A 24,534-nucleotide genomic window follows, 5' to 3' on the forward strand; every position below is an offset into this window, starting at 1 on the left:
GAACGACAGCAGTTTATCATGAAAAGATTCCACTAGATGATAAAATCATTCTGTAGGAAATATTGATCCATAAGGACAGGAAGCTTCTTGTAGTTCCTGCAAACTAGATGAGAGTGCTGACATATTCTGACCAGCTGACAGGAAGGGGTCAGCGATTCATGCTGCTTGCACCAAATTCTGACCTCTCATCCGTACGGTGCAACAGTAATCTGGAACCATCTGACCAGGAGACGTTTTCTACCGCTCAGTGATGCAGGTTTTGCTCTCTTTCACACACTGGGATCTCGACTTTCTGTTTCTCTGTGCACCACTCATTTCCTTCTTTGACCTGTTCTATTTTTGTGAGCATTTGCACACCAGCAGTCCCCATAGAAGTCAATGGGGGGTGCGCAAATGTGCGTGCAATACGCAAGGAAGTGCGTGAAATACTGCGTAATTGTGCAGAAAATAGACCACATCTAGAACTCTTTAGACTAATTAGCCATTTCAATTAATGCATCTTTGCCAAGCACAAATGAACAAGCCCTGCGGACGCAAAAAGTACAGCAGAATATGTCGATGTGCGTGCAAACAAGCACTGTTCATTCTGTAAAGACTTTATGCTCATGCACGTGCAAATACGCATACGCTTGTTAGAAGGGGAACTGGTCGCCTGCTGTTACAGCCCATCTGTGCTAAGCAACGACAAGTTATGTGTTTGGACACATTAATTAGGGCCCCAGCATTGTATTGGACTGCAATTTGCCTATTTATCAGAATGATTCCTGACATCCTCCTCTGACCCCTTTCAGTGATAATTCTCCCCACAGCAGCACGAGAAAACCCCACAGGATTGGCAGTGACATCCCGTCCCCGGCTAGTCTAGCACTGATGACCGGGCCTCATTGGAAGTCGCTCAGATCACTGAAATTTTCCATCTAATATGGAGTCATATTGAAACTGATCCATGGAAAATTTGTCACGTGGTTTTTTGCTGCACTCCACGGTCATGGGGATTATTTCCATACAGGGAAGCGCCAATCATGAAACAGCCAGGGGCTCTAATAAAGCGCCCATTTAGTGTAGTGTGATGCGCAGCTACAATGTATTTCTATTGACTACAACTGTCATGTGATCATAGAGCCCCTCGCTTTTTGGTGTTTTCACTTTTCTTGAAAAAATGCCATAATTCCCGTAAATTCTACCATTTCATAGTAAGAGGCAGTTATAACGGAGATGATTCCCTCCTTATGAGGATACTTGGACCGGCGCTTCTTTCGGCTATAAATGTGCCGGATTTAATCTTCTGTTACACATTTTATGGAGCGTTAAATAAATAGGTCTTAAGTGGTTGTTAAGAAAAGAGATAAAAATAACACTGATATATTTCTGGCTTTAAGAGCACATAAAATACATAAATGTGGGCCGGCCTAGCATTATGCCTTCCGTCCTGGATCATCATCCCCACGCAAGAAGAGTTACATTTACCATTCGTGCGGCTCAGTGCGTCCTTCATCCTGGATACTACATGTGCCCACTGAAAGAACCGTATCTGGACTGTGATGGCATTTCTCACGGGTGGAATTGTTCTGCAGGACGCAGCGCAGTTGCGGAGTTCAACACATAATGAGGAATTTGCAGCGTTTTTAACTGCGGAATCTGCTCTGCGGAATTTTTGCAGAATTTCTCGCTTTTTTTCTGCAGAATTTAATCATGGAATTACTTTTTTTTGTATGTTAGAAATCTGCAACAACAATTCCGCAAGATGTCGTTAAAGAAATGTCGTCACTTTGTGCTATTGATGACTGATTCTAAGGATAGGTTTCAATAGCAGATCAGGGGGAATCCACCGCTTAAAATCCCTGCCAATCAGCTGATTCCAGGTGCCTACAGACAGCGCAGGAAGCACCGACTATAGTGCAGTGGTCAGGGTTGGTATTGCATTGAATTCAATGGGAGCTGCACCTGCAGTACCAACCCGGGCTGCTGCGTTATGGTCAGCGCTTTATGCTTCCTGCAACGTCCGCTGTGACAACGGCGCCAGGAATTAGCTGATTGGTAGAGATCTTGAGCAAAGGATTCCTGCTGATCTGCTATTGATGACCTATCCTTAGAATAGTAGAAAGTGACAAAATTTGTTTAACGATGTCTTGCGGAATTGTTGTTGTGGATTTCTAATATACAAAAGATGAAATTCTGCAATTGGGTTCTGCAGAAAAAATAGCAGGAAACTCTGCTGACCACTCCGCTGCACTTCCCCTCCGTAGGTCTCCGGCACTTGTTTCAAGTCTTCAGCCAGCATTTCCTGGTCAAGGGTTTTAAAAGCCCCGCCTCCAGGAAGTGCTGGCTCTGATTGGTTCTCGGGCGTTGCAACTCAGCCAATCACTGCAGTGCACGATGAACCAATCACAGCCACTGCCATCTAACAAGTGCCGGGCTCAATAGCAATACTGAATTATGATATAGATACACACACACACATATATATATATATATATATATATATACATACATATATCATGTGTAATACAAAACTTTAGCATTCCGGCACAAAATGGATTTTATTACTTTGCGTTAAGGATATTTTGTGATCCCATAAATCCTACATTGTTATGTCCTGATTTTAGATAAACTGCACTTATCCTCCACTTAATACTTCTCTGATATCTATGTGTGGCCATCTCTGGAGATGTTCAGGACATCAGGGGGTTCCCTGCACTGCTGCACCCCTTAACCCCTTGAGTGGCGGGTTTCCTACCACCCTGTCGTGCCCACCAGGGCAGGTTTTTTAAAATGGTCTAATCATTGAATTTCAACTAATTTTGCAGTTGCGTCTCAAGAGCCATAACTTTTTCATTTTTCCATTGACACGGCCATATGAGGGCTTGCTTTTTGCGGGACAAGTTGTGATTTTTTTAAACGGGGGAGGAAAAAAAGAAATGGGGAAAAAAGAAAAAAAGGCGCCATGTCATTAAGGGGTTAAATAATGTATTAACTTCCTTCTCTGGGTCATTACGACGCATGGATACCACATGTGTGATTGTATTTTTGATTTTTTACAAAGTAAAGGGAGACAAGTGTTTTTATTATTTTTTTTATAATTTTTTTAACTTTTTTTTTTTTTTTTTTAATTTAAATTTTTTGTCCCTTTAGGGGACTTCCACAGGGACCCATCAGGACCCCCTGATCACATTCCGGGGGTCCGATGGTGACAGCCCTTTACATGCTGCAGTGACAGCCCTTTACATGCTGCAGTCACATAGACTGCAGCATGTAAAGGGTTAACACAGCAGAGATCAGAGGTTTTCTCTGATCTCTGCTGTAAGAGCTGGTACCTAGGTGTCCTCTCACAGCTAACAACCAGCTCTCCCTGCCACAGAGACCATCGGCTTGCTTCTGACAAGCCGATGGTCTCTATGGCAACCTGTAAACAAACCAGGAGATTGCCGACATATCGGCAATATCTTCTGCTGGTTTTTCAAAGCCCTTGCTTTGTTCCCTGTGGGTCTGTGCAGGCAGAGCACACTGTCACAGCTTGTGGCATTGTGCTCTGCAGCTCCAATAGTGATACATAGCCCGGAAATCTTCCGGGCTACGTTGCTATGAGCAGTGGAGCTCGTCCCGGAAAATTTCCGGGCGTGCCACTCAAGGGGTTAACCCTTTTATAGCAAAGGATCGCTGATGCGCATGCATCCATTCTGTAGTTCTGTTATCCTAGCTTTGTTATTTTCCAGGTGACATCTCTACATGAGATCTTGTTTTTTGCGGGACGAGTTGTATTTTTCAATTGTACCATTTAACTTACCATATAAAGTATTGGAAGACTTTTAAACATTTCTAAGTGGGGTGAAGAGCGGAAAAAGGCCACAATCGCACCATTTTGTTTTTTTTCAACATGTAATCAAAATGACACGTTGTCTTTATTCTGTGGGTCAGTACGATTACAGTGTTACCAAATGCACATATTTTTTATATAGTAATATCTACAAACAATCAAATACCTTTTTAAAAAAATTGCTTTCTGTCGCCATCTTTAGACACCTATAACTTTTTATTTTTCCGTCAATAGGGCTGTGTGAGGGTTTTCTGTGGGGCGACCTGTAGTTTGTATCGCTATGATTTGGGGGAATATATGACTTTTTGATAGCTGTTACTCAATTTTTTCTTGGAGACAAAGTGACCAAAAAAGTGCCATTGCGCATTTTTTATCTGACGGTGTTAAGCATATGGGATTAATACTGTGATATTTTATTAAATTGTACCTTTATGAATGTCACAATACCAATTTTTTTTAGACTTCTGTAATTTTTTAATTTTACATGTGATGGCTGGGAAACTTTTCATAATTTTTTATTTTTAAAATTATTTTTAAAAAATCTTTATTTTTCTCTTCATTTTACTTATTCCTACTTCTTTTATTAGTCCCCATGTAGGACTTGCACTTGTGATAGTTTGATCGATTACACAGTATAATAGGATATTTTGGTATTGCATTACGCTATATTTTAACAGCCAACCCCTCAGGCTCGTCTTTAATAGGCAAACAATCATGACAACCCAGGGGCCCTTCAGAAGTCCCCAGGCTGTTATGATACCCAGACGGCACCCCTGCGTGCAAACGTATCATTGGGGATTGGAGCCATTCTTGACATTTTAATTCTGCAACTGACAGCAGCATTTAAAGGGTTAACAGCTGAGATTAGAGTTTTGATCGTGGTTGTCGGCTGTCTTTGACAGCCAATGCCCGCCATGTATAGAACAGGTCCAGCTCTCGAGCTCGCTGCATGCACAGTGTGCTGCAGACGACTATTTACGAGGTATGTGCAGTTAGGATGTAAATAGTCATATGTGTGTTATGAAAGGGTTAATCTTATTTCCTGACAAGTTTAATGAAATAAAGGAAGTTGTACTAAATTTTCTAGTCCCTGCAGCTCCGGTGTTAAAGGTTCTCTTCTCTGGTCCCCCATCAGTCTTTGTCTTCAGCACTATAAGTATGATATGTGACCACTGCAGCCGATCACTGGCCGCTGAACTGAAGCATTGCTTTTTTAAATTTTTCAACCCATATTTAGTTGATTTTAATATTTTTATGGGGTTGAAAATTTTCAAATTGCTATGTTATACAGCAAGATTTTGTTTTTAAAGGGGTTGTGTCAGGATTAAAAGTTATTCCACCACTGGATCCCTGATCCCTGCCACTCCGATCCTGGAAGAAGCTGCAGAGGTCACATGTACACATGATTGCTCAGCCAATCACTGGCTTCATCGGCCATGGCAGTATCACCACTGAAGCCAGTGATTGGTTGAGTGGTCAAGTCTACGCATGTATGTGAAGCCCAGAGATATTTTGTAGCCTGAAAAAACCCATTGGATACCAGGAGCTTCACATACATGCGTTTTGTAGCAATGATTTTGTAGCCTGTGTGGATGCAGCCTAAGGCCGCGCAATTTTCTCGCGATGCAACAATGCTACAAGTTGCATGTATGTGATGCCGATACTCTCCTATGGGTTTCTTTTCATTAGCGATGTTTTGTAGCCTGCGACATTGCGAGACAAAAACCTTGCAGGTTTTGCGATATGCACACGATTTGCAAGGTTTTGTAGTCCATGTTTCCCTATGGAGCCTTCCTCTCTGTTGCATCGCAGTTTTCATGTGGTGCAATGCAACTGTGATAGTAGCTCTGATTGGCTAAGCGTCACAGCCCTCAGCCAATCAGAAGCAGCGCTTCCTGGAGGCGGGGATTTTTCGATTCCCGGCCAGAAGAGATGAGGAATAACGTGCTGGGAATAGAGGAGAAGATGCGGTGGAGTCGGACAGCGCTTCTAGGTGATGTATGTGTACTTTTTATATTTCTTTCTGCAGCTAGGGAACATTTTCGTGGTAGAGCTTATCTTACAAGCCCCCCTCCCCGAAAATCCTCGCATGTATTGCTACAAAGTTGCACGACTTTGTAGGACCACTTGCAACTTTATACAAAATTGTAGTATCACCACGAGAAAATGCAGCGATATCGCACGGACCACCGATGCGATATTACTGCGATTTCAACGCAGCAATGCTTTGTTGCCCGTGTGAAGAGGGCGTAAAGCAGTAGAGATCAAAGGAACAGCTAAATTTTTTATTTTGAGTTTTTTTAATGCTTAGAAAAACCCCTTTCAGCCTCATTCAGGGCGCCTTCACACATGTGATCGCGATATTGCTGCATTTTTTTATCGCAAGTGTCAATAGGACTTACTAATGTTAAAAACACATCGCAAAAAAATCACAAGTTCATGCTTCACGATTTTTGTGTGATGCGTTTTAACATTAGAAAGTTCTATTGACACTTGCGTTAAAAAAACACAACGATATCGCAATCGCAAGTGTGAAGGTTTGTATGCACCGCAGCCGAAAACTGCATCAAGGAAGAATAGCCGCGATTGAGCCTCAAGATTAATTAGCGTCTTCTTTTCCATTCACACAGGATATCGCGTGAAAAATACGCTGCAGCGCAGAATTCTGTTGGTTGGCAGAAATTTTCAGAATGACTTCTAATTCCTAAATAAAGGCTGCTGTCTTCTTTCCCGAGCGCAGCCAAACTCCCTCCCCCTCCCGTTTTTTTTCAGGTGCCATAGAAGTCTACTGCATTTTTCATCGAAAGATAGGTCAAGACCTATCCTTTGATGCAGCATGAAAAAATGACGACTGAGAACGGTCACTAATTTGACATTTTGACGGTGCAAATTTTTTATGCACCCGAAAATCGCCCATGTGAATGAATACAGCGGAATCCAATGCTTCACATAGTCATGCTTTTTGACCGATGTTTTTTATCGCGGCAAAATAGCCGCATAACAACGCTTGTGTAAATGAGGCCTAAAAGACACATTTTTAGCGACCTTTTTGCCGCAGCCAAATCCGCAGCTGCGGAATTCCACACCAAAATCGACAGGTCTGCAGATTTTGATGCAGAATTGCAAGCAGGTTTTAAAGCCATCTTCAAATCCACATCAAAATCCGCAGGTAGCCTTTGGATTTTGGTGCGGAGTTTACCGTCGTGTGGCCTATTCCGTGCCGTGGGAAAGGTCCCTTGAGTTCTCTACTGGTCGGGTAATATTTTACCAGTATGTGGAAACTGTTGTGGTTTCCTTCCATGTAGCAAACACGGCGAAGGCTTTGAGGTCAGAGGAAAGGAGTTACATTTCACATCTATTGTATTTCAGAAAGGTCACCTTTAATAGTAAAAACACGGCCTGCGCCGCACACTACATTTCCCAAGTGAGCCGGGGCGATTTCACACTCAGCTATGATTGCTTTGTATCATGCTGTGAAATGTTCTCAGTATTTTCCTGCAGACAGCCAATGCATTTTACAGACGATTCATTGCTTGCAGGAAAGAGGGGTCAACGTACTGAGGGAAATAAGTCCTAGTTATTTTAAGTAAATGTCTGCAAATTTGCAGAGTAGGACTAATGCGAGCTGATAATACAAAAAGAGGCTCAAGTAAACAATGTGGAAGTAAAGATGGGTGTCTGCCCAACATTACCGGAGGTCAGCCAAAGGCTTCCTATCTAGGGGACAAACAATGGATTTCAGAATGAGCAGCGATGGAGTCAGTGTTGCAGAAGAAACAACAGTTCTCCTCCACGTTACAATAACAATTTGTTCCGGAGTGGACATTGTAACTTGAAAACAAGAATTTGGCCTCGAAACCCCAAAAGGTCATCCCAAATATGAAAAATCAAAATGAATGAGGAAATAAAGCAGGTCCTCATATAACCGAAAGAGCTGCTAGAAGATGTAAATCACTTACTATGTGAAGACAGGAGCTTCCTCAGGGTCATGTACAAAACACAGTGTACCAGAAAAATAAGAGATCATTTAACCTCCTTAAGAACCAAGGGCGGTAAATATAAGGCACTTGGTCCTGGACTTTAATTCCAGCTGATAGTAAAAATACTGCATAGGATTAAAGCCCCTGCTTCTGCAATCAAGCAGAAGCAGGATGGGTTGTTGGCTGTTAGTCACAGCTGAGAACTCAAAGAAGAAGGGAGAAACGGGTTTTTTAACCATTTCTGCCTTCTCCTTTTCCCAGTACATAGTGCTCAATGGGAGCTATACACTAAAAAGTTAAAGTGGAAGTGTTTCTTCCACTACGTGAGCCGGCGGTCACATGACCACTGGGATTCCCTATAACAGCAGAGCTGCAGGGTCCTATGGATGCCCCAGCTATAGTGGAAAAGTGTGTAATAAAAAAAAAAACATGCAAATGTCCCCCAGAGGTCTTATATGATGTCATGGAGGACATAGATAGTAAAAAAAAATAATTACATACATAGGTAAAACAAAATTACAGAATAAAATGAAAATATATACATAAAAAAGAAAATAATCCAACGCCAACCAAAACAGTCACCGTATGCGCCCTGTAATCCAAAACCGTCTCCGTATGCGCCCTGTAATTCAAAACCGTCGCCGTATGCGTCCTGTAATCCAAAACCATACATATTATATGTCAAAAAGTCTGAAACGAAATGCGGAACCCGTACCCATACTTTATTTTAGCGTAAATATACTACTGATTATTTTGTTTTTAGCTTTTTACCCCCAGTAAAACGAAGAAGCGGAAAAAAAAGTCAGTGAAAAAGATATTTAATATATATATATATATATATATATATATCACGGAAAAAATAGCAGCAAAAATAATTTTGGTAGCTGAAAGATAAAATAATAGGGCATTTAAACCACCACATGGGTAAGATCCTTAAAAAGTGTCTGGTACTTAAGGTACAAAACAGTCTGGTCCTTAAGAGGTTAAATTTGGATTTGGATCTACTAGAAAATCCCCAGCGAAATAGCGCAGTATGCAGGTCTATTTTGTCTGGTAAAATGTCGCTTGGAATGGTGGAAGCCACATGGACCTTATTATAGTCAATAGGGTCTGTGCGGCGCCGCTCGGCTCAGATGCCCAGAGAACGGCTCCTGACTGCTGCAGTCTTTGATTGGCTGCAGGGTTCAGGTAGTTTTCATTCCAAAACAGAGTTGAAGAGGACAGTGACACTATAGAGTTGGATCAATACCGCTGCTTTAGTTTTTCGTAGATTTGGATCTAAATTGTAAAAAAAAAAAAAAAAATTGTATAGCATCCTGACAACCCCATTTAAGCGACTCTACTGTTATGGGACAAAATTCTGTCCTGAGACCTAAGGAGGCAGTTATACTACCCACTGTTGGTCTTCTGTGTTGATGTCCCTCTGATCTGCTGTTTCTGGGTCCTGTTTTCAGCCAGTTGACCAATACAATCTTCAGACTTCCTAATCCTTATAGTGTTAGACTACCAATGCGCTATACTACTGCTCACATGATCATGCTGACCAATCAGAGAGCAGTGCAGTGTGCATTGTGTAGCTAGAAAATTTACTCTTACGTCCGCTGGGCGCACTATGGCGCCGCTCCTCTGTAAGAATGCAAGCGTGTCCTATTTAAAACAGCAATCACACACATAGTATTGCAAGGACCAAGTGCGTCTCTCAATGCAATGATCGGAGGACCCTGTCCCTTACTAACCAGGAAAAGTGGGGTACCCCTGCCTAAAAGTAGGGTCGTCGTCCTGATAAGGTCTTGTTCTAGGACCTAGCTATTTCTGATTAGGGACCTGGAGAGATACACTAAACACACGTATGTTACAACACTGTTCACACTGAACACAGAACAGGACTGCACATAAAGCACCCTGCACAGACCTAACATACATCGCTATTCACACCAACATACAGTTTAACACATACCACACAGAACATGTCAAGTCACCAGTACAGAGAAACAACAGGTAATGCATTCCACATAGAACAGGACTGTACACACCTCATGTCTGGCCACTTGCACAGACATACAACACAAATCACTGTTTACATACAACATACAACACAGACCCCACCCAGAGCTCACATGCATACCGATGGCAAACCATAGCTAGTCTAAGTGTCCTCACATCAGGGGAATAGAGAGTCAGCCACCAAGCTGACATAGGGAACAGTGTCAGGCATCACCCATCTGACACACACATAGGACATCAGACATCTGGAAGCCACACCTGCCCAGTAGTAGGGAGAAACCTGCGGGTCGCCTGCACCTGTGCGGCTACCTACCACACACTACACAATGCATGGACCACAGAACGCAAGGAGGGGAGAGACAGTAGGTGTCCAGACTGTCTTCAGGGGAGGAGAGAGGGACACTACAGACAAGCATGCAAACACCAGCTCTGAGTGGGCTCAACACAGGGTACAACAGTAAAGCACTAGAATGACCAGCAATCTCTCCCAAGAGTTTGCTGGTATTAATCTGCTGCAGACCAGGGAGATTGGCTGGTGGAGAATACCGCACCCAGCCACCTCAATTAACCCCTACTTGCGAAAGTGTGCACAGAGAAACCTGTAGAACCACAGGTCCCAGACGCACAACCTTAACATTTACATCACAGTAAATGCTGGTAATGATTTCATATCAGTATCTCACCTCTAGCCAAGTATTAGTTATCATTTAATATTATTTTCCAATGGATCCATAAAAAATGTTGGCTGTCCGTGATTTCTGAATACGTTGTCCAGAAAAAAGAAAAACTCCAGTTGTCAGCCCTGACCTGGAAATCAATTTGTCCTTCCCTCCAGAGGCGATCTGCAACGATCGGAGGAATCCTCACCAGCTCCTTTCACATTACCCGGGCACTGACATTACGTTTTTGACACCTTATTATGTTTTGATGAAGACCCTTGTAGACCCCGCTAAAACTCGCAGCGTTTCAATGAATGAACACCGCATGGACGAGAGAGATAATCAAATTTTAATTCTTGGTCTTGAAGCTCAATTAATTTCTAACATCCTTGTAATCACGTTTGACCTTCTGAGCTCCATAAATGTTAACCGTTTCATCAATATCATGAACACTAATCAATGGCGGACGCTTACATTTATGCCTTTTATGGGGCTATGTAAACTATTCTATGGCTCAGCAATATTAACCTTTGCCCATTTCATGCTAAGGTTGGTCACGAGCCGCACTTCAACCAGCAGTCGTCAGTCTGGTCAGCACGCCGTAAGTCTAGATCAGCTGTGTTACCGATTTCAGATTAGTAGGGGTTAATTCTGCTCATTTCTCTCAGTTAGTCAGCTGTGTACCCTCTACTGATCTACTCGGCTATACAGCTTTGCCGTTCCAGACCTCTGGGGCCAGTTAGGGCCCATTCACATGAATTGGGCAGAACTTGGACTCATTAACATGAATGGGGCTTTTTGGATGAGTGATTTTTTTTCACAGACCAATGGTCCGTGTAGAAGAGTTATTATGTCCGGGTCCGGAGAACCACGGTCAGGCCGGGACATACTTCAGATGTCCGCATGTGAAATAGATGCAGCAGAAGTCAGTGTGGACGGGCTCTGATTCATGGATGAGAGTAGGACTTGCAGTATAAACTCTTTCACATATCAAAGAGGGTGTTCATGTCCATGAGGGGTTGGATTTGGCTGCAAGGAACCCCCTCGTTAGGTCCACAGAGAGACGCCAACTACTGAGCAGCGAGAAAGAGAGTGGACTAGGAGGATGCCAGAGAACGAGTTAGGGGTCAGTATCAAAAAGTTAGAGAAAACTACAGGTTTTGTGCAGGTCGCTGCAGATATGATAGCAACTATTTTTTTTAATTTAATTGTAATTTTTTTAGATACAAAAAGGGAGAAAGGCGCAAATAAAGGTTTTTTGTTACAATATTTTAACATATTTTTTTTTTTTACATTTTTGCGTGTGCTTGTAGGGAACTTTAACCAGAAAAGCTATGATCGCTGTAATACATTGCAGTAATTCTGTACTGCAATGCGTTATCACCACAATAGCGATTACAGGCCACAACAAGACTTGACGCCATTATCATGGGCTCTATAATTGTCAATAATGCAATGTAATGTATTGGACTCAGACAGGAGTTTCGCTTTTATTATCAGAATGTACACTGATGTGCCAAAAGTTATGGGACAGGAACTAATATCATGTAGGACCCCCTCTATCTCGGAGGAGTGCAGCATGTGTCATTGATTCAACAGGTGGATGGAAGACGTCTTGAGGGATGTTGAGCCGTCTGGATAGCCAGCCACAACTCAGTGGTATTTGTAGTTGCAGGATCTCGGATGTGAATGGACCTTTCCACCACATCCCATAAATGCTCGAATGGCCTCATGTCTGACAAACGTGCAGGTCACATTATTCGTAGGAACTTTCCAGAATGTTCCTCAAACCAATTCTGGACAAGTTGAACCCGATGGCACGGGGCATTATCCTGCTGGAATATGCTATCATTGAGGGGTACATGAAGTTCATGAAGAGCTGCAAATGGACACAAAGAAGAGAAACGTACTAGCAGTTAATGGTGTGTTTAGGCAGACCAGTGGGGCCATCACATGCCATAAGGACACACCCCAAACCAGTATGGAACCACCACCGGCCTGCACCTTGTTGACAATAGGGTCCATGGCTTCATGGAGTCTGTGCCAACACATAAACCCTACCATCAGCCTGAAACAATTGGTACCACGACTCATCAGACTGCATATGTTGCCAGTCCTCTAGGCTCCAGTTATCAGCCTTACGAGCCCAGGTGAGGCACAGGGCCCGGTTTCGTGGTGGTAACGGAGGCGCAGTGGTGGGTCCTCTGCTCCCATATCTTATGGAAGCTAAAGAACGCTGCACTGACCTGTGGGATATATATGTGTGGGGCCTCCTGCATTGGATATGGATGTAATTTCTTGCTTGTCCAGCCAGATATGACTGGTCACGATCATTAAGCACTAATGGGTGCCCACTGCGTTGTCCACTGTGGGTGGTAATGCTTTCTATGATGTATTCCCGATGCACATATGACACTTTGTGGATTAAGGAATGTTAAACGACTGCACAACTTTGGAAATGGAAAGTCCCATCCTCATTTGAACCCCAATAATTCACTTGCCATGAGCACGCTGGCAGGTGTACAACCTCAATCACAAGACATCATCTCACAACTTACACACCTGGGGGCGTTCCCAAGTGTCACCTGAGGTAACACCACTTCATATTCAATTTACATACCGCTATTAGTCGACTTTTGGCACCTCACTGTATGTGTCATTTACTAGTTAATGACTGGTAATTAAGCAGTTTGTGACCTTTTACTAATTTTCTTCCTTTCCCCCCTACAAGTTTTGATGAATAAATCAGAACTAGTTTGTACTAAAGTCGTCCAATTATGGATTGTGCAGCAGCTGGTGTTATTCTGCGGCTGCTGAAGTCTGTGCCGTGCTCCTAATCTTATTAAAGATAGTCATCTGCTACAAGTTGGAGAATTAAAAATAAACAAGGACCTGAAACTATTTCTTCGGCAACATGTAATGCACTTTCCCCGACTCTTTGTGTTTCTTTTCATGGCTCAAAGTTGTTCAATTTCCAAACTGAAACTGTCACAAAGCAACCAATTTCTCAAAGTGCAGCCATCTGGAAGCCACGTTTTCCAAGTGCTGGAATGGTATCTGCATAAATTCTGCAGTGAATAGCGTCTGATGGATGAAGTTGTAGTCAAACCAGGCTAAAAATACAGAAGGGTTAAAGAAGTTGTTTTTACAATCAGTAGACTTAAGTCTTATCAGTGAAGTCAATGCAGGAAAGCGGCCACACATGCCCAATGATGCTCTGCTGAAATGAGAAGGATTATGGAAATTATTGTATAATTTGGAGCTATCTGTAATTCAATGGAAAGTTACAGTGCAGCCACTTTCGTCTGAGTGTCTACAGTGGGGCCCTTAGATCTACGTGGCATGTCAAGGCATACTGGCCATGCAGTCTAGGCTAAAAGCAGGTCAGGGTATAGTATGGGCAAAAGTGACAAATACTCAAGGGCGCAAGAACCATCCTCTTCCCACAATATATGGTTCACACTAAATGTCTTCCTTGGTGGCATAGAATGCCAGTCTTGGTCGTAGCTGCAGATCCCTCTGGGGGCATATCCAGCAAAGGAAGCTATTACTGCTCCCTGTAGCATCATTATTTGTGTACTCTAATGGTAGTATTTAGAGATGAGCGAGCGTACTCGGTAAGGACAGATACTCGAGCGAGTATCATCCTTACTGAATACCTGCCTGCTCGCCCGCAAAGATTCGGGTGCCGGCAGGAGTGAGTGCTGTGTTGTGGGAGTGAGCAGGAGGGAGCGGGGGGGGGGGGGGGGGGGGGGGAGGGAGAGATCTTCCCCCCCGTTCCCTCCCGCCAGCACCCGAATCTTTGCTGGCGAGCAGGCAGGTACTCGGTAAGGACGATACTCGCTCAAGTATCTGTCCTTACCGAGTACACTCGCTCATCTCTAGTAGTATTATTTAAAATAAAACTGTGCTTTCCAAGGAAATGTCACAAATTTGGACTGCTGGGGGTTCGGATATTAAGACCTGGGTCAAGAGGGGTATCGTCTCTCCTTAAGGTGTGTGTGGAGACACCAAGGGGGTGAGTGGGTCGAGGGATGGCATTGTTTCTTTGCAAGAGGTGTGAGAAGACACCTAAAACGTGAATGCGGAGACTTATAAGGCCATGCATGCTCCTCTGGGTAATTTATTCAAATAAGGAAGATGGAACAATACCTCTGCAGCGCTTCCTATTGGATGGCAGCATTCCTTCAAATCAATGTACGACTTTTCAACAAGTCTGTAAAATAATGATTAGGAATAGGACCTTCGACTAGAACAAAGCAGCTGAAGAGTTCTTCACCCGAGCATGATCACTGCTCACTAGCTGGAGATGGGCTTAATAGATAGTTTATGGGCCCGTCTTCAGCTAGCGAACAGTGACAGCATTTAGATAAGCTCTTCAGCTGCTGTGTTTAAGGATTGTCAAGGGGTCTCAGCACCCAGACCCCCAGAAACATTTGGCTCAATTGTGTGGTGATTTCAAAACCAAAAACATCTGTATGCTCACCTCTTGTACAGCGCCCCCTCCTATCTCAAGCTGCTCCAGATTGGTCTTCGTCTCTTTCATTCTTCTGGGTCTTCTGTGGTCAGGGCAGGTATGCGGTATGTGCTGTGACACGTGACCAGTGTTGGCACTAGCCTATCCCTGAGGCCAAGAACAGGCTAGCACTGATCACATCTCTTAGCATGTACCAAATACCCACGCTCACTCCTGAAGACCTGGAAGAAGGGAAGATAAGAAGACCAGTCAGGAATAGCTTTGGGGGAGGTTGGAGGGGCACTGTGCAAGAGGTGGGCATACAAGTGTTTTTGGCTTGTAAACCAGTAGAAAAGGCAGCATTATTTATTATTTTGGGAGCTGTATATATTAATATGGAAGAAGAACAAGGCATGGTGTAGGGAGAGGCGGTGCACCATCATAATTAACTGCTTCGTACTGTGGGCAGCCTTAGGCCTCATGTCCACGGGTCTGCATGGTTTCCCCGTGCAGAATACCGCAGCGGATTCTACCCGGCCCGCAGACATGAAGCCAAAAAATACATTTTACTCAACTGTCCAAATGGGCTCTCCTCCGTTGTGGACGGATCTTCTTTCTTCTGCAAGGCGGATGCATTCGGGACGTCAGCAACGCGCCACGCGCATGCGCCATGCCTTATTTTATTTTTTTAAACTCCTGCTTTCCCTTGGTCCGTGGCACATCCAAGGTGTCAGCTGCGGACGTGCCACAGATCTGGAAGGCTTCCATTGACTTCAATGAAAGCCTGTGGAAGCCGTCCATGCGGGAAAACTGCAGAAAACGGAGCATGCTGCATTTTTCCCTGCACGTGCGATCCACACACCGGGATAAAAAAATTACATCCACAGGTATTAAAATACCTGCGGATACCTAATGATAGTCTATGGGCATATTGAACTGCGGATCATCTGCGCAGAAGAACTACACGGATTCCACAGTTCAATTATGCCCGTGGACATAAGGCCTAAGGCCTCCCTAACACAGGCATTTGCAAAAACACTGCGTTTTCAGCCCAGCTGAAAATGCAGCCAAGGAAGCTGATAATGCTAATAACACACGAAACACCCCAAAACAGTCACATGACCACATAGGGGCCATTTTAGATAAAAACAGGACGGAAAGATGGAAAAAAAGACAGAAAGAAGGATGGAAGGACGGAAAGGAGGATGGAAAAAAAGACAGAGGGACCAATCAGGGGACTCTTTTGCTGTAGGCGAGATTTTCAAATCCCATCACTAGCGAAACATGTTCTATCACTGCTGACAGTTGACGGCTGTCTGCACGGAGCAACGGAGCACCGCGGCAGGGTCCTAGAGGGCTCCGGTTAGGTGAGTATCAACTTATTTTTTTGCTATTGCTGCTAGCGCTGCCGTTTAACGCTGTCAGAATCGTGGTACTGCTGTTAACGCTGCCCATTCATTTCAATGGGCGACGCTCAGTTGGAAAAGGCCAAAGATAAAACATGCATCGCTATCAAAGCACAGCGTTGAAGGCACTGCATTTTGATGCTTGTGTGAGCAGCTCCCTTGAAATGAATGGGAACGCTGTACAGCGTTTAGCGATGCGCTGAAAAGGCAGCACTAAACACTGTACGAAACCGTCTGTGTGAGGGAGGCCTTAGTCTGGCCCTGATAGGGACACATTGACAATATTCTTCCTCTCTACAAGTCACTGGTCAGACCACACATGGAATATTGTGGACAGTTTGGGGCACTGACACTCAAGTAGGACATATCAGAGCTTGAGCTGATACAAAGACGGGCAACTAAAGTAATAAATGGAACAGGCGGACTACAATACCCAGAGAGGTTATCAAAATTGGGATTATTTAGTTTAGAAAAGGGCCGCCTGGTCGCAACCCAATAACTATGTATAAGTATATCAGGGGATAATGCAGAGATCTCTCCCATCATCTATTATACCCCGGACTGTGACTGTGACAAGGGGGCGCCCTCTACGTCTAGAAGAAAGAAGGTTTCTATTGCGACATAGAAGGGGGTTCTTTACTGTAAGAGCAGCGAGACTGTGGAACTCTCTGCCTGAGGACGTGGTGATGGTGAACTCGCTGTAAGAGTACAAGAGGGGCTTGGATGCCTTTCTTGAGCGTTACAATTTTAAATGTTATATCACTGATTACTTCAGAAGGGTCAGTGATCCGGGGATTATTCCGACTGACAGATTGGAGTCGGGAAAGAATTTTCTTTCCTAAAATGAGGAAAATTGGCTTTTACTAGAGATGAGCGAACGTGCTCGTCCACGCCCCTTTTTCGCCCGAATACCCCGATTTTCGAGTACTTCCGTACTCGGGCGAAAAAATCGGGGGTCGCCGTGGCGGCGCGGGGGGTTGCAGCGGGGAGTGGGGGGGGGAGAGGGAGAGAGAGAGGGCTCCCCCCTGTTCCCCGCTGCTACCCCCCACGCCGCCACGCCTCTCCCCGCCCCCCGGCGCACCCGAGTACTTTTCACCCGAGTAGTGAAGTACTCGAAAATCGCGGTATTCGGGCGAAAAAGGGGCGGGGCCGAGCATGTTCGCTCATCTCTAGCTTTTACCTCATTATTTTTTTCCCCTTCCTCTGCATCAACAAAGCAGGATAACAGGTTAAACTGGATGGACATGTGTCTTTTTTTTGCTACTGTTTATGGGCTCCTGCTATGAGGTTTACCTGTAGCTCATGATATCTGACCACCAATAGACTAGACCAGGGGCGTCAAACTCATTTTCCCCAAGGGCCACATCAGCCTTATGGCTATCTTCAAAGGGCCGATTATAATTGTAAGACAGTATAGTCATAGTGACCCCATAGTGGCAGTAGTAGTAATAGTGACCCCAGTAGTAATAGAGTCCCCATTGTGGCCCCAGTAGTAAGTGACCCCAGTAGTGATAAGGACCCCCAGAGTAGCCCTGGTAGTCATAGTAACCCCATAGTGGCCACAGTAGTAACAATGACCCCCATAGTGACCCCACTCATAAGAGTGGCCCCAGTAGTAAGTGACTCTAGTAATAAGAGTGACCCCCATAGTGGCCTCAGTAATAACAATGACTCCCATAGTGGACGCAATAGTGATAGTGACCCCCATACTGGCCTCAGTGGTAATGGTGACCCCCATAGTAACCCCAGTAATAATAGTGACCCCCATAGTAGACCACAGAAATCAGAGTCGCTCCAATAATAAGAGTGACCCCCATAGTGGCCTCAGTAGTGATAGGATCCCCGATTGGAGTCTCAGTAGTGACACTGACTCCTCATAGTGGTACAGTAGTAATTGCGGCCCCAGTAGTAAGTGACCCCAGTAGTGATAAGGACCCCCAGAGTAGCCCTGGTAGTCATAGTAACCCCATAGTGGCCATAGTAGTAACAGTGACCCCCATAGTGACCCCAGTCATAAGAGTGGCCCCAGGAGTAAGTGACTCCAGTAATAAGAGTGACCCCCATAGTGGCCTCAGTAATAACAATGACTCCCATAGTGGACGCAATAGTGATAGTGACCCCCATACTGGCCCCAGTGGTAACGGTGACCCCCATAGTAACCCCAGTAATAATAGTGACCCCCATAGTAGACAACAGTAATCAGAGTCGCTCCAATAATAAGAGTGACCCCCATAGTGGCCCCAGTAGTGATAGGATCCCCGATTGGAGTCTCAGTAGTGACACTGACTCCTCATAGTAGTACAGTAGTAATTGTGGCCCCAGTAGTAACAGTGACCCCAGTAGTAATAGTCACCCCCACAACATCTTCAGTAGTAATTGGCCAGCCAGCATTCCTACATACATTCCAGTCACCCTGTAGCTCCGGCCGGCGGCAGCCACTCCTGAGCTTGTAACGGCTGACCTCGGCATCCATGTGGCATACAGGACGGCATACACAGACATGGCTATCTTCAAAGGGCCGATTGTAATTGTAAGACAGTATAGTAATAGTGACCCCATAGTGGCAGTAGTAGTAATAGTGACCCCAGTAGTAATTCCCCATTGTGGCCCCAGTAGTAAGTGATCCCAGTAGTGATAAGGACCCCCAGAGTGGCCCTGGTAGTCGTAGTAACCCCATAGTGGCCACAGTAGTAACAGTGACCTCCATAGTGACCCCAGTCATAAGAGTGGCCCCAGTAGTAAGTGACTCCAGTAATAAGAGTGACCCCCATAGTGGCCCCAGTAATAACAATGACTCCCATAGTGGACCCAATAGTAATAGTGACAGCCATACTGGCCCCAGTGGTAACAGTGACCCCCATAGTAACCCCAGTAATAAGCGACTCCAGTAATCAGAGTCGCTCCAATAATAAGAGTGACCTCCATAGAGGCCCCAGTAGTGATATCCCCGATCGGGGTCTCAGTAGTGACAGTGACTCCTCATAGTGGTACAATAGTATTTGTGGCCCCAGTAGAAACAGTGACCCCCATAGTGGCCCCGGTAGTAATAGTGACCCCCACATTATCCTCAGTAGTAATTGGTCGGCCCGCATTCCTACAGAGATTCCACTCATCCTGTAGGTCCGGTCCGGCCGCAGCCGCTGACCTCGGCATCCGCGTGGCGTACAGGACGGCATACAGAGACACGGCAGGAAAGATGTCAGCGATCACAGACTCTGCACCGCCGCCGGACCGGAGCTGCAGGCTGTGTGAGTGGACTGCCTATTTGGTTGTTGCATGGCCAGCGGGCCACTTAAAATGTGGTGACGGGCAAGATTCGGCCCGCAGGCCTTGTGTTTGACACATGTGGACTAGACTGTGCTAACATCCAACTGCAGCAGCAAGCACATGTTCATATTGCCACCGGAGAGAAATGTTAGTCTGCAGGTCAGCAGCGTTCACTGCGACGCTTGTCAATCCTGACATCATATCTACAGTGACGGTCTCCCAGCGGCTTTATGCCTGCAGACACTCCCAATGAAGTCGCACCAAAAATTTAAAAAACTTGAAAAATTGAAGTTCTTTACCTTCCACTCGGAGCTGATATTTCTTGCATTTGCTGGAGCCGCGCACGGGACTTGTCAGTCTGATATGAATTACAGCGGAGACGTTGTGCCCCATTCTGAGCAGGAACATTTTAAGAACACTAATCTATCAGGTTTAGGGCAATGTTCCAAAACAGGAGGAATCTGTACTCCAATTCCTGAGAGAGAAAGATGGAAGATCAACAACAAAAAACGTTATTTATGTCCTAGCGGGAAAAAAACAGAACATAAACGCCGAGACAATTTACCGAGCCGATGAATGATTGATTCTTCTCCGCCGATGAAGAATGAAGAGTGTTCTGCCAAGACAAAGAAATGATGTAAAAAGTAAAAGTATTTAATTCATATTACTAATTCCAGCAACACAACAGCAATAGAATTTGAGTCCGTGAACTCAGAAGGGAAGGGATCTGCATTTCCTTAAAGGGGTTTTCCAGGACTTGATGATCTATCCTTAGGAGGGGTCATTAAAGGGGTTGTGTCAAGATATGAAGGTATCCAATATCCAAAGGATGGGGCATAGCTTTGTGATCGGTGGGCGTCTGATTGCTACCGATCATGAGAATGGGGGTCCGGTCGGTCGCTGAGGTCATGAAGGCGCTTTATTGATCCATTCACTTCAATGCCATTGCCTGAGATTATCAAGGTCAAGCGCTTTGGCAATCCGTGGAGTGGTCATTGAAGTGAATGGAGTAGCGGACCCCCATTTTTGGGATCAGTGGGGTTCTTAGCAGTTGGACCCACAGATCATAAAGTTATTCCATATCCTGTAGGTAGCATATAACTTAGCACATCCCCTTTACTATCAGCTTGATGGGGGTGAGCAGTTGCCTAAAAGGGCTGCATCCCTCAGCCTAAACTTGTGATGTCACCTTCATCATCACGTAGCCTTTCCGAAACACAGTTGAAGACAAGTCAATGGGATTGAGTTGCAATACCAGACACTGCCACTATGCAATATACAGCGCTGTTTCTGGTATACAATAAAAAAAAAGGAAAACGCAGTGCTCGCCTGAGGATCATGGCCCTTTCAAACAGCTGAGTTGCTGGGAGTTGAACCCCCACCGATCTGATATTGATAACTTATCCTAAAGGCTCATTCACACCTGCAGATTGGGCTATTTGTTTCCATCTGAATTCTGTTTTTTTACACCAAAAATGGAACAGGCAGACGAATTACAACAGAAATAGCAAATGCAGGTGTGAACGAGCCCTAAGGTGTCAGGTGTGATTGAGAGGATGGAACCTGCCTCACTACGCTGCTTCCTTGGTTTGCAATGGTTGGTATATTGAAATAAAAAAAGATAATACACTGCAGTACAGCTGTAGTACAGTGCATTACTTGGGCAATCATAAAAAAGGTTAAGAAAAATTGTAAATTAAAGCCACGTAAAAAAGAAAAGACATGTTTGCGCCATTTATTAACCTTTAGGGCTTATTCAGACGACCGTATATCGGCCGCATATTCACGCCGGCCGATATACGGCGTCTCTCTCTGCAGGGGGAGGAGGATGGAAGAGTCGGGAGCAGTGCTCTGAGCTCCCGCCCCCTCTCCAACAACTCTCTAACCCCTCTCCGCCCCTCTGCACTATTTGCAATGAGGGGAGGCGGGATGGGGCGGAGCTAATTGCTGAAACTTAGCCCCACCCCGCCCCGCCTCCTCTCATTGCAAATAGTGCAGAGGGGCGGAGAGGAGGCAGAGAGGGTCGGGAGCTCAGAGCACTGCTCCCGGCTCTTCCAGCCTCCTCCCCCTGCAGAGAGAGACGCCGTATATCGGCCGGCGTGAATACCCGTCCGATATACAGTCGTCTGAATAAGCCCTAAAGTTTAATAAATGGTGCACACAGGTCCAGGCAGTTGAGCAAGGAGTCGGTGAGACATGCGCGGGGCGGACTGATAGGTTTTGAAAGCTCGGTCAGGTAAAAAGTAATCATTTTGCGTTGAGCAGATGTAGATTTGCACAAGAATTTTGCACACATTGTTAAACAGGCACATAAAACACGTCTTCCTTGCTTTTCTTGACACCTTTTTAAACTGGACGCCTAAGGAAAAAAAAAACAAAAACTGCTATAAACAGATTAAATTTTCAAATATCACAGGTGTTAACCCCTTATTGACCGGCCTATCGTGATTTTACGGCCTGCAGCCGCAGGACATGTATGAAGGGAGATTGCACAGCGATCTCCCTCCATATAACTTGGGCGCCGGCATTTAAATCCTCGATGAGATCGCAGGGAGCCGAGCGGGTGTGATGGCAGCCGCTGGCCTACCACAAAGGCCTCAGGGCTGTCATGGTAGAATGCCTATCAAGCCGTCCCCGTGGGGTGGCTTGATAGACTGCCTGACAGATTGCAGTACGATGGAATGCTATGGCATTACATCATATTGCAGGAGCATCAAAGCATCACTAGTTGTGGTCCCCTGTGGAGACTAAAAAAAAAGTAAAAATAAGATCAATAAAGTTTTACTAATTATAAAAAAAACAGTAATAAAAAAGTTGAAGAAACACCTAGAGATGAGCGAATATACTCGTTTCGAGTAATTACTCGATCGAGCACCGCGATTTTCGAGTACGTCCGTACTCGAGTGAAAAGATTCGGGGGGTGCTGGGGGGCGGGGGGACGCGTGGAGGAGTGGGGGGTAGCAGCGGGGAACAGGGGGGAGCCCTCTCTCTCTCCCTCTCCCCCCCACTCCCCGCTGCAACCCCCCACTCACCCACGGCGCCCCCCGAATCTTTTCACTCGAGTACGGAAGTACTGGAAAATCGCGGTGCTCGGGCGAAAAAGGGGCGTGGCCGAGTAGGTTCGCTCATCTCTAGACACCCCTTTTGCAATATTTATAATCTAAATAATAAAACGAAAATACATATTTGGTAACGCCGCGTCCCAAAAAAATAAAGAACGCCAGAAATGCGCTTTTTGGTCACCCTGTCTCCAAGAAAAAATGTAATAAAAAGCGATCAAAAAGTCGTATGCATTCCAAAATGGTCCCAACAGAAACTACCGGATGTTCCGCACAAAATGAGCCCTCGCACAACTATGGGAAAAATAAAAAAAACCTAGGGCTGTCAGCAGATGGCGGCAGAAAATAATTTAAAAAAATTAAATATCTTTGAAAAACAAATACGAGTAGTACAGCAAAAAGAAAACAAAAAAACTATACACGTTTGGTATCGTGGCAATCGTACTGACCCATAGAATAAAGTTATCAGGTCGCTTTTGTTGCAGTTTGTGCGCCGTAAAAACAAGAGGCACCGGAAAATTGCAAAAGTTCTTGCATAAAGGAGTTTCAATTTTTTAAAAGGGGGGGGGGGGGGGAGAGAAAACGAGAATGGAAAAACGAAAAAAAGAGTTTGGTCACTAATGGGTTAAATAGCTAAACCAACCGCAGCTCCCTTAATAATAACGTCCTTCCTTCTAGACGTCTCCTTTTATTGCTGACGTCAGAGCCTCCCTCCCCTTCTGCGCTATCATCCCAATGACGTCATCCACGTGACATTCCTCCTCGGCGCGTCGCTGCCCTTCCTACTGCTGAGGACCTCGGAAAGACGAAAGACCTCACACGGGGCTGTCCTGAGAATTGCCTGAGAAGAAATTGCGTACCTAAAGCCTCTGAATGCAAAAGTAGCGGTTTGTATGCGGACGTTGTTTATATATGGACTGCTGGAAAAGCGTTAGGATGGTGGTAATGTACTAAGGGGGCTTCAGAGGGGGGTTATTTCCTGTCAGGCGGACAAGGACAGCCCTGGGCACACGGAAGCCACTTGTGTTGGATGTTGTGACGGGAGAAGCCGGACAAGGAAGCGTCTGACAGCAGCCTGGTTCACGGAGACGTCTTCCCCCTTCACCCTCCCCAGCCATGCCGCTCTTCAGCTCCAACCCCTTCGACCAAGATGTCGGTGAGTCAGACGGGGGCGCCCTGGCTACGGAGCAGGGACTCTGGTTGCCGCCTGTATCACGGCTGGGTGTATAGAGGTAGCTATAAGGGCAAGGGAGCTGTCGCCCGTAGCAACCAATCACGGCGCTGCTTTCATCTTCCCACTCGGCTAGAAGCTTGAATCTGATTGGTTGCTAGGGGTGATGGCTCCGGTTCTCCGTTGTCATCCGTCTCCGCGGTGCAGGATGGGGGAAATAATCGGTAATACACTGTTGCTTAGCGACAGTGCATATAAATGCCGTACATATGCAACGTAATTACGTAGGGACAGTGCTTATTGTGCGGCCATAAGAAACGAGATGGCGCCATTGTGCTTAATATGCGGTATTATACGCAATTGGGAATGGATCAATGAAAATTACGTACTTTAACCCTTTCCAGTCCACTGTCTGACGTCTGAAGACATTCTGATTGAAGGCTGTACAGCTCCGCTGTTGGAAGACGTCCGGCAGGGTATTCTTACTGTATATTACTGGCCGCTCTGTTGTCAGGGGCCTCTCCAGCATGTCACATACCGTAGTACTGGCTTTAGCCAGCAGATGGTGCCATTGTATAATGGCAGAAAGAGAAAGCCCCCTAGGAAACCCTGAGTCCAAAATTGGATTGCAAAGGGTTAATTGACTCCATTCGCGCATATTGCGCTATTAAATGACGTGGTGTGCGCCCGGCCTTACTCCCTCGGCACATTATATTAC

At 45.3% G+C, this 24,534-nt stretch overlaps 1 protein-coding gene and 1 long non-coding RNA gene across 2 annotated transcripts in view; one reads left to right on the top strand and one right to left on the bottom strand.

Annotated features, from left to right (window-relative positions):
- Positions 1-12,277: 12,277 nt before the first annotated feature.
- LOC136576599 (uncharacterized) lies at positions 12,278-20,203 on the bottom strand. The gene is made up of 3 exons (XR_010786390.1): positions 20,152-20,203; positions 19,886-20,061; positions 12,278-12,336 (listed from the first exon to the last, which is right to left on the bottom strand). It is a non-coding gene; the product is annotated as an uncharacterized lncRNA (long non-coding RNA).
- A 3,425-nt stretch (positions 20,204-23,628) lies between these two features.
- Positions 23,629-24,534, top strand: part of STAM2 (signal transducing adaptor molecule 2) — a 44,022-nt gene continuing 43,116 nt past the window's right edge. Inside the window, exon 1 of the mRNA XM_066576024.1 lies at positions 23,629-23,801. Coding sequence (XP_066432121.1) covers positions 23,762-23,801 — 40 coding nt within the window. The 5' untranslated portion in view covers positions 23,629-23,761. The remainder of the gene's footprint in view (positions 23,802-24,534) is intronic.

The sequence above is a fragment of the Eleutherodactylus coqui genome, chromosome 8 (genome assembly GCF_035609145.1).
Source record: "Eleutherodactylus coqui strain aEleCoq1 chromosome 8, aEleCoq1.hap1, whole genome shotgun sequence".
NCBI classification, from domain to species: Eukaryota; Metazoa; Chordata; class Amphibia; order Anura; family Eleutherodactylidae; genus Eleutherodactylus; species Eleutherodactylus coqui.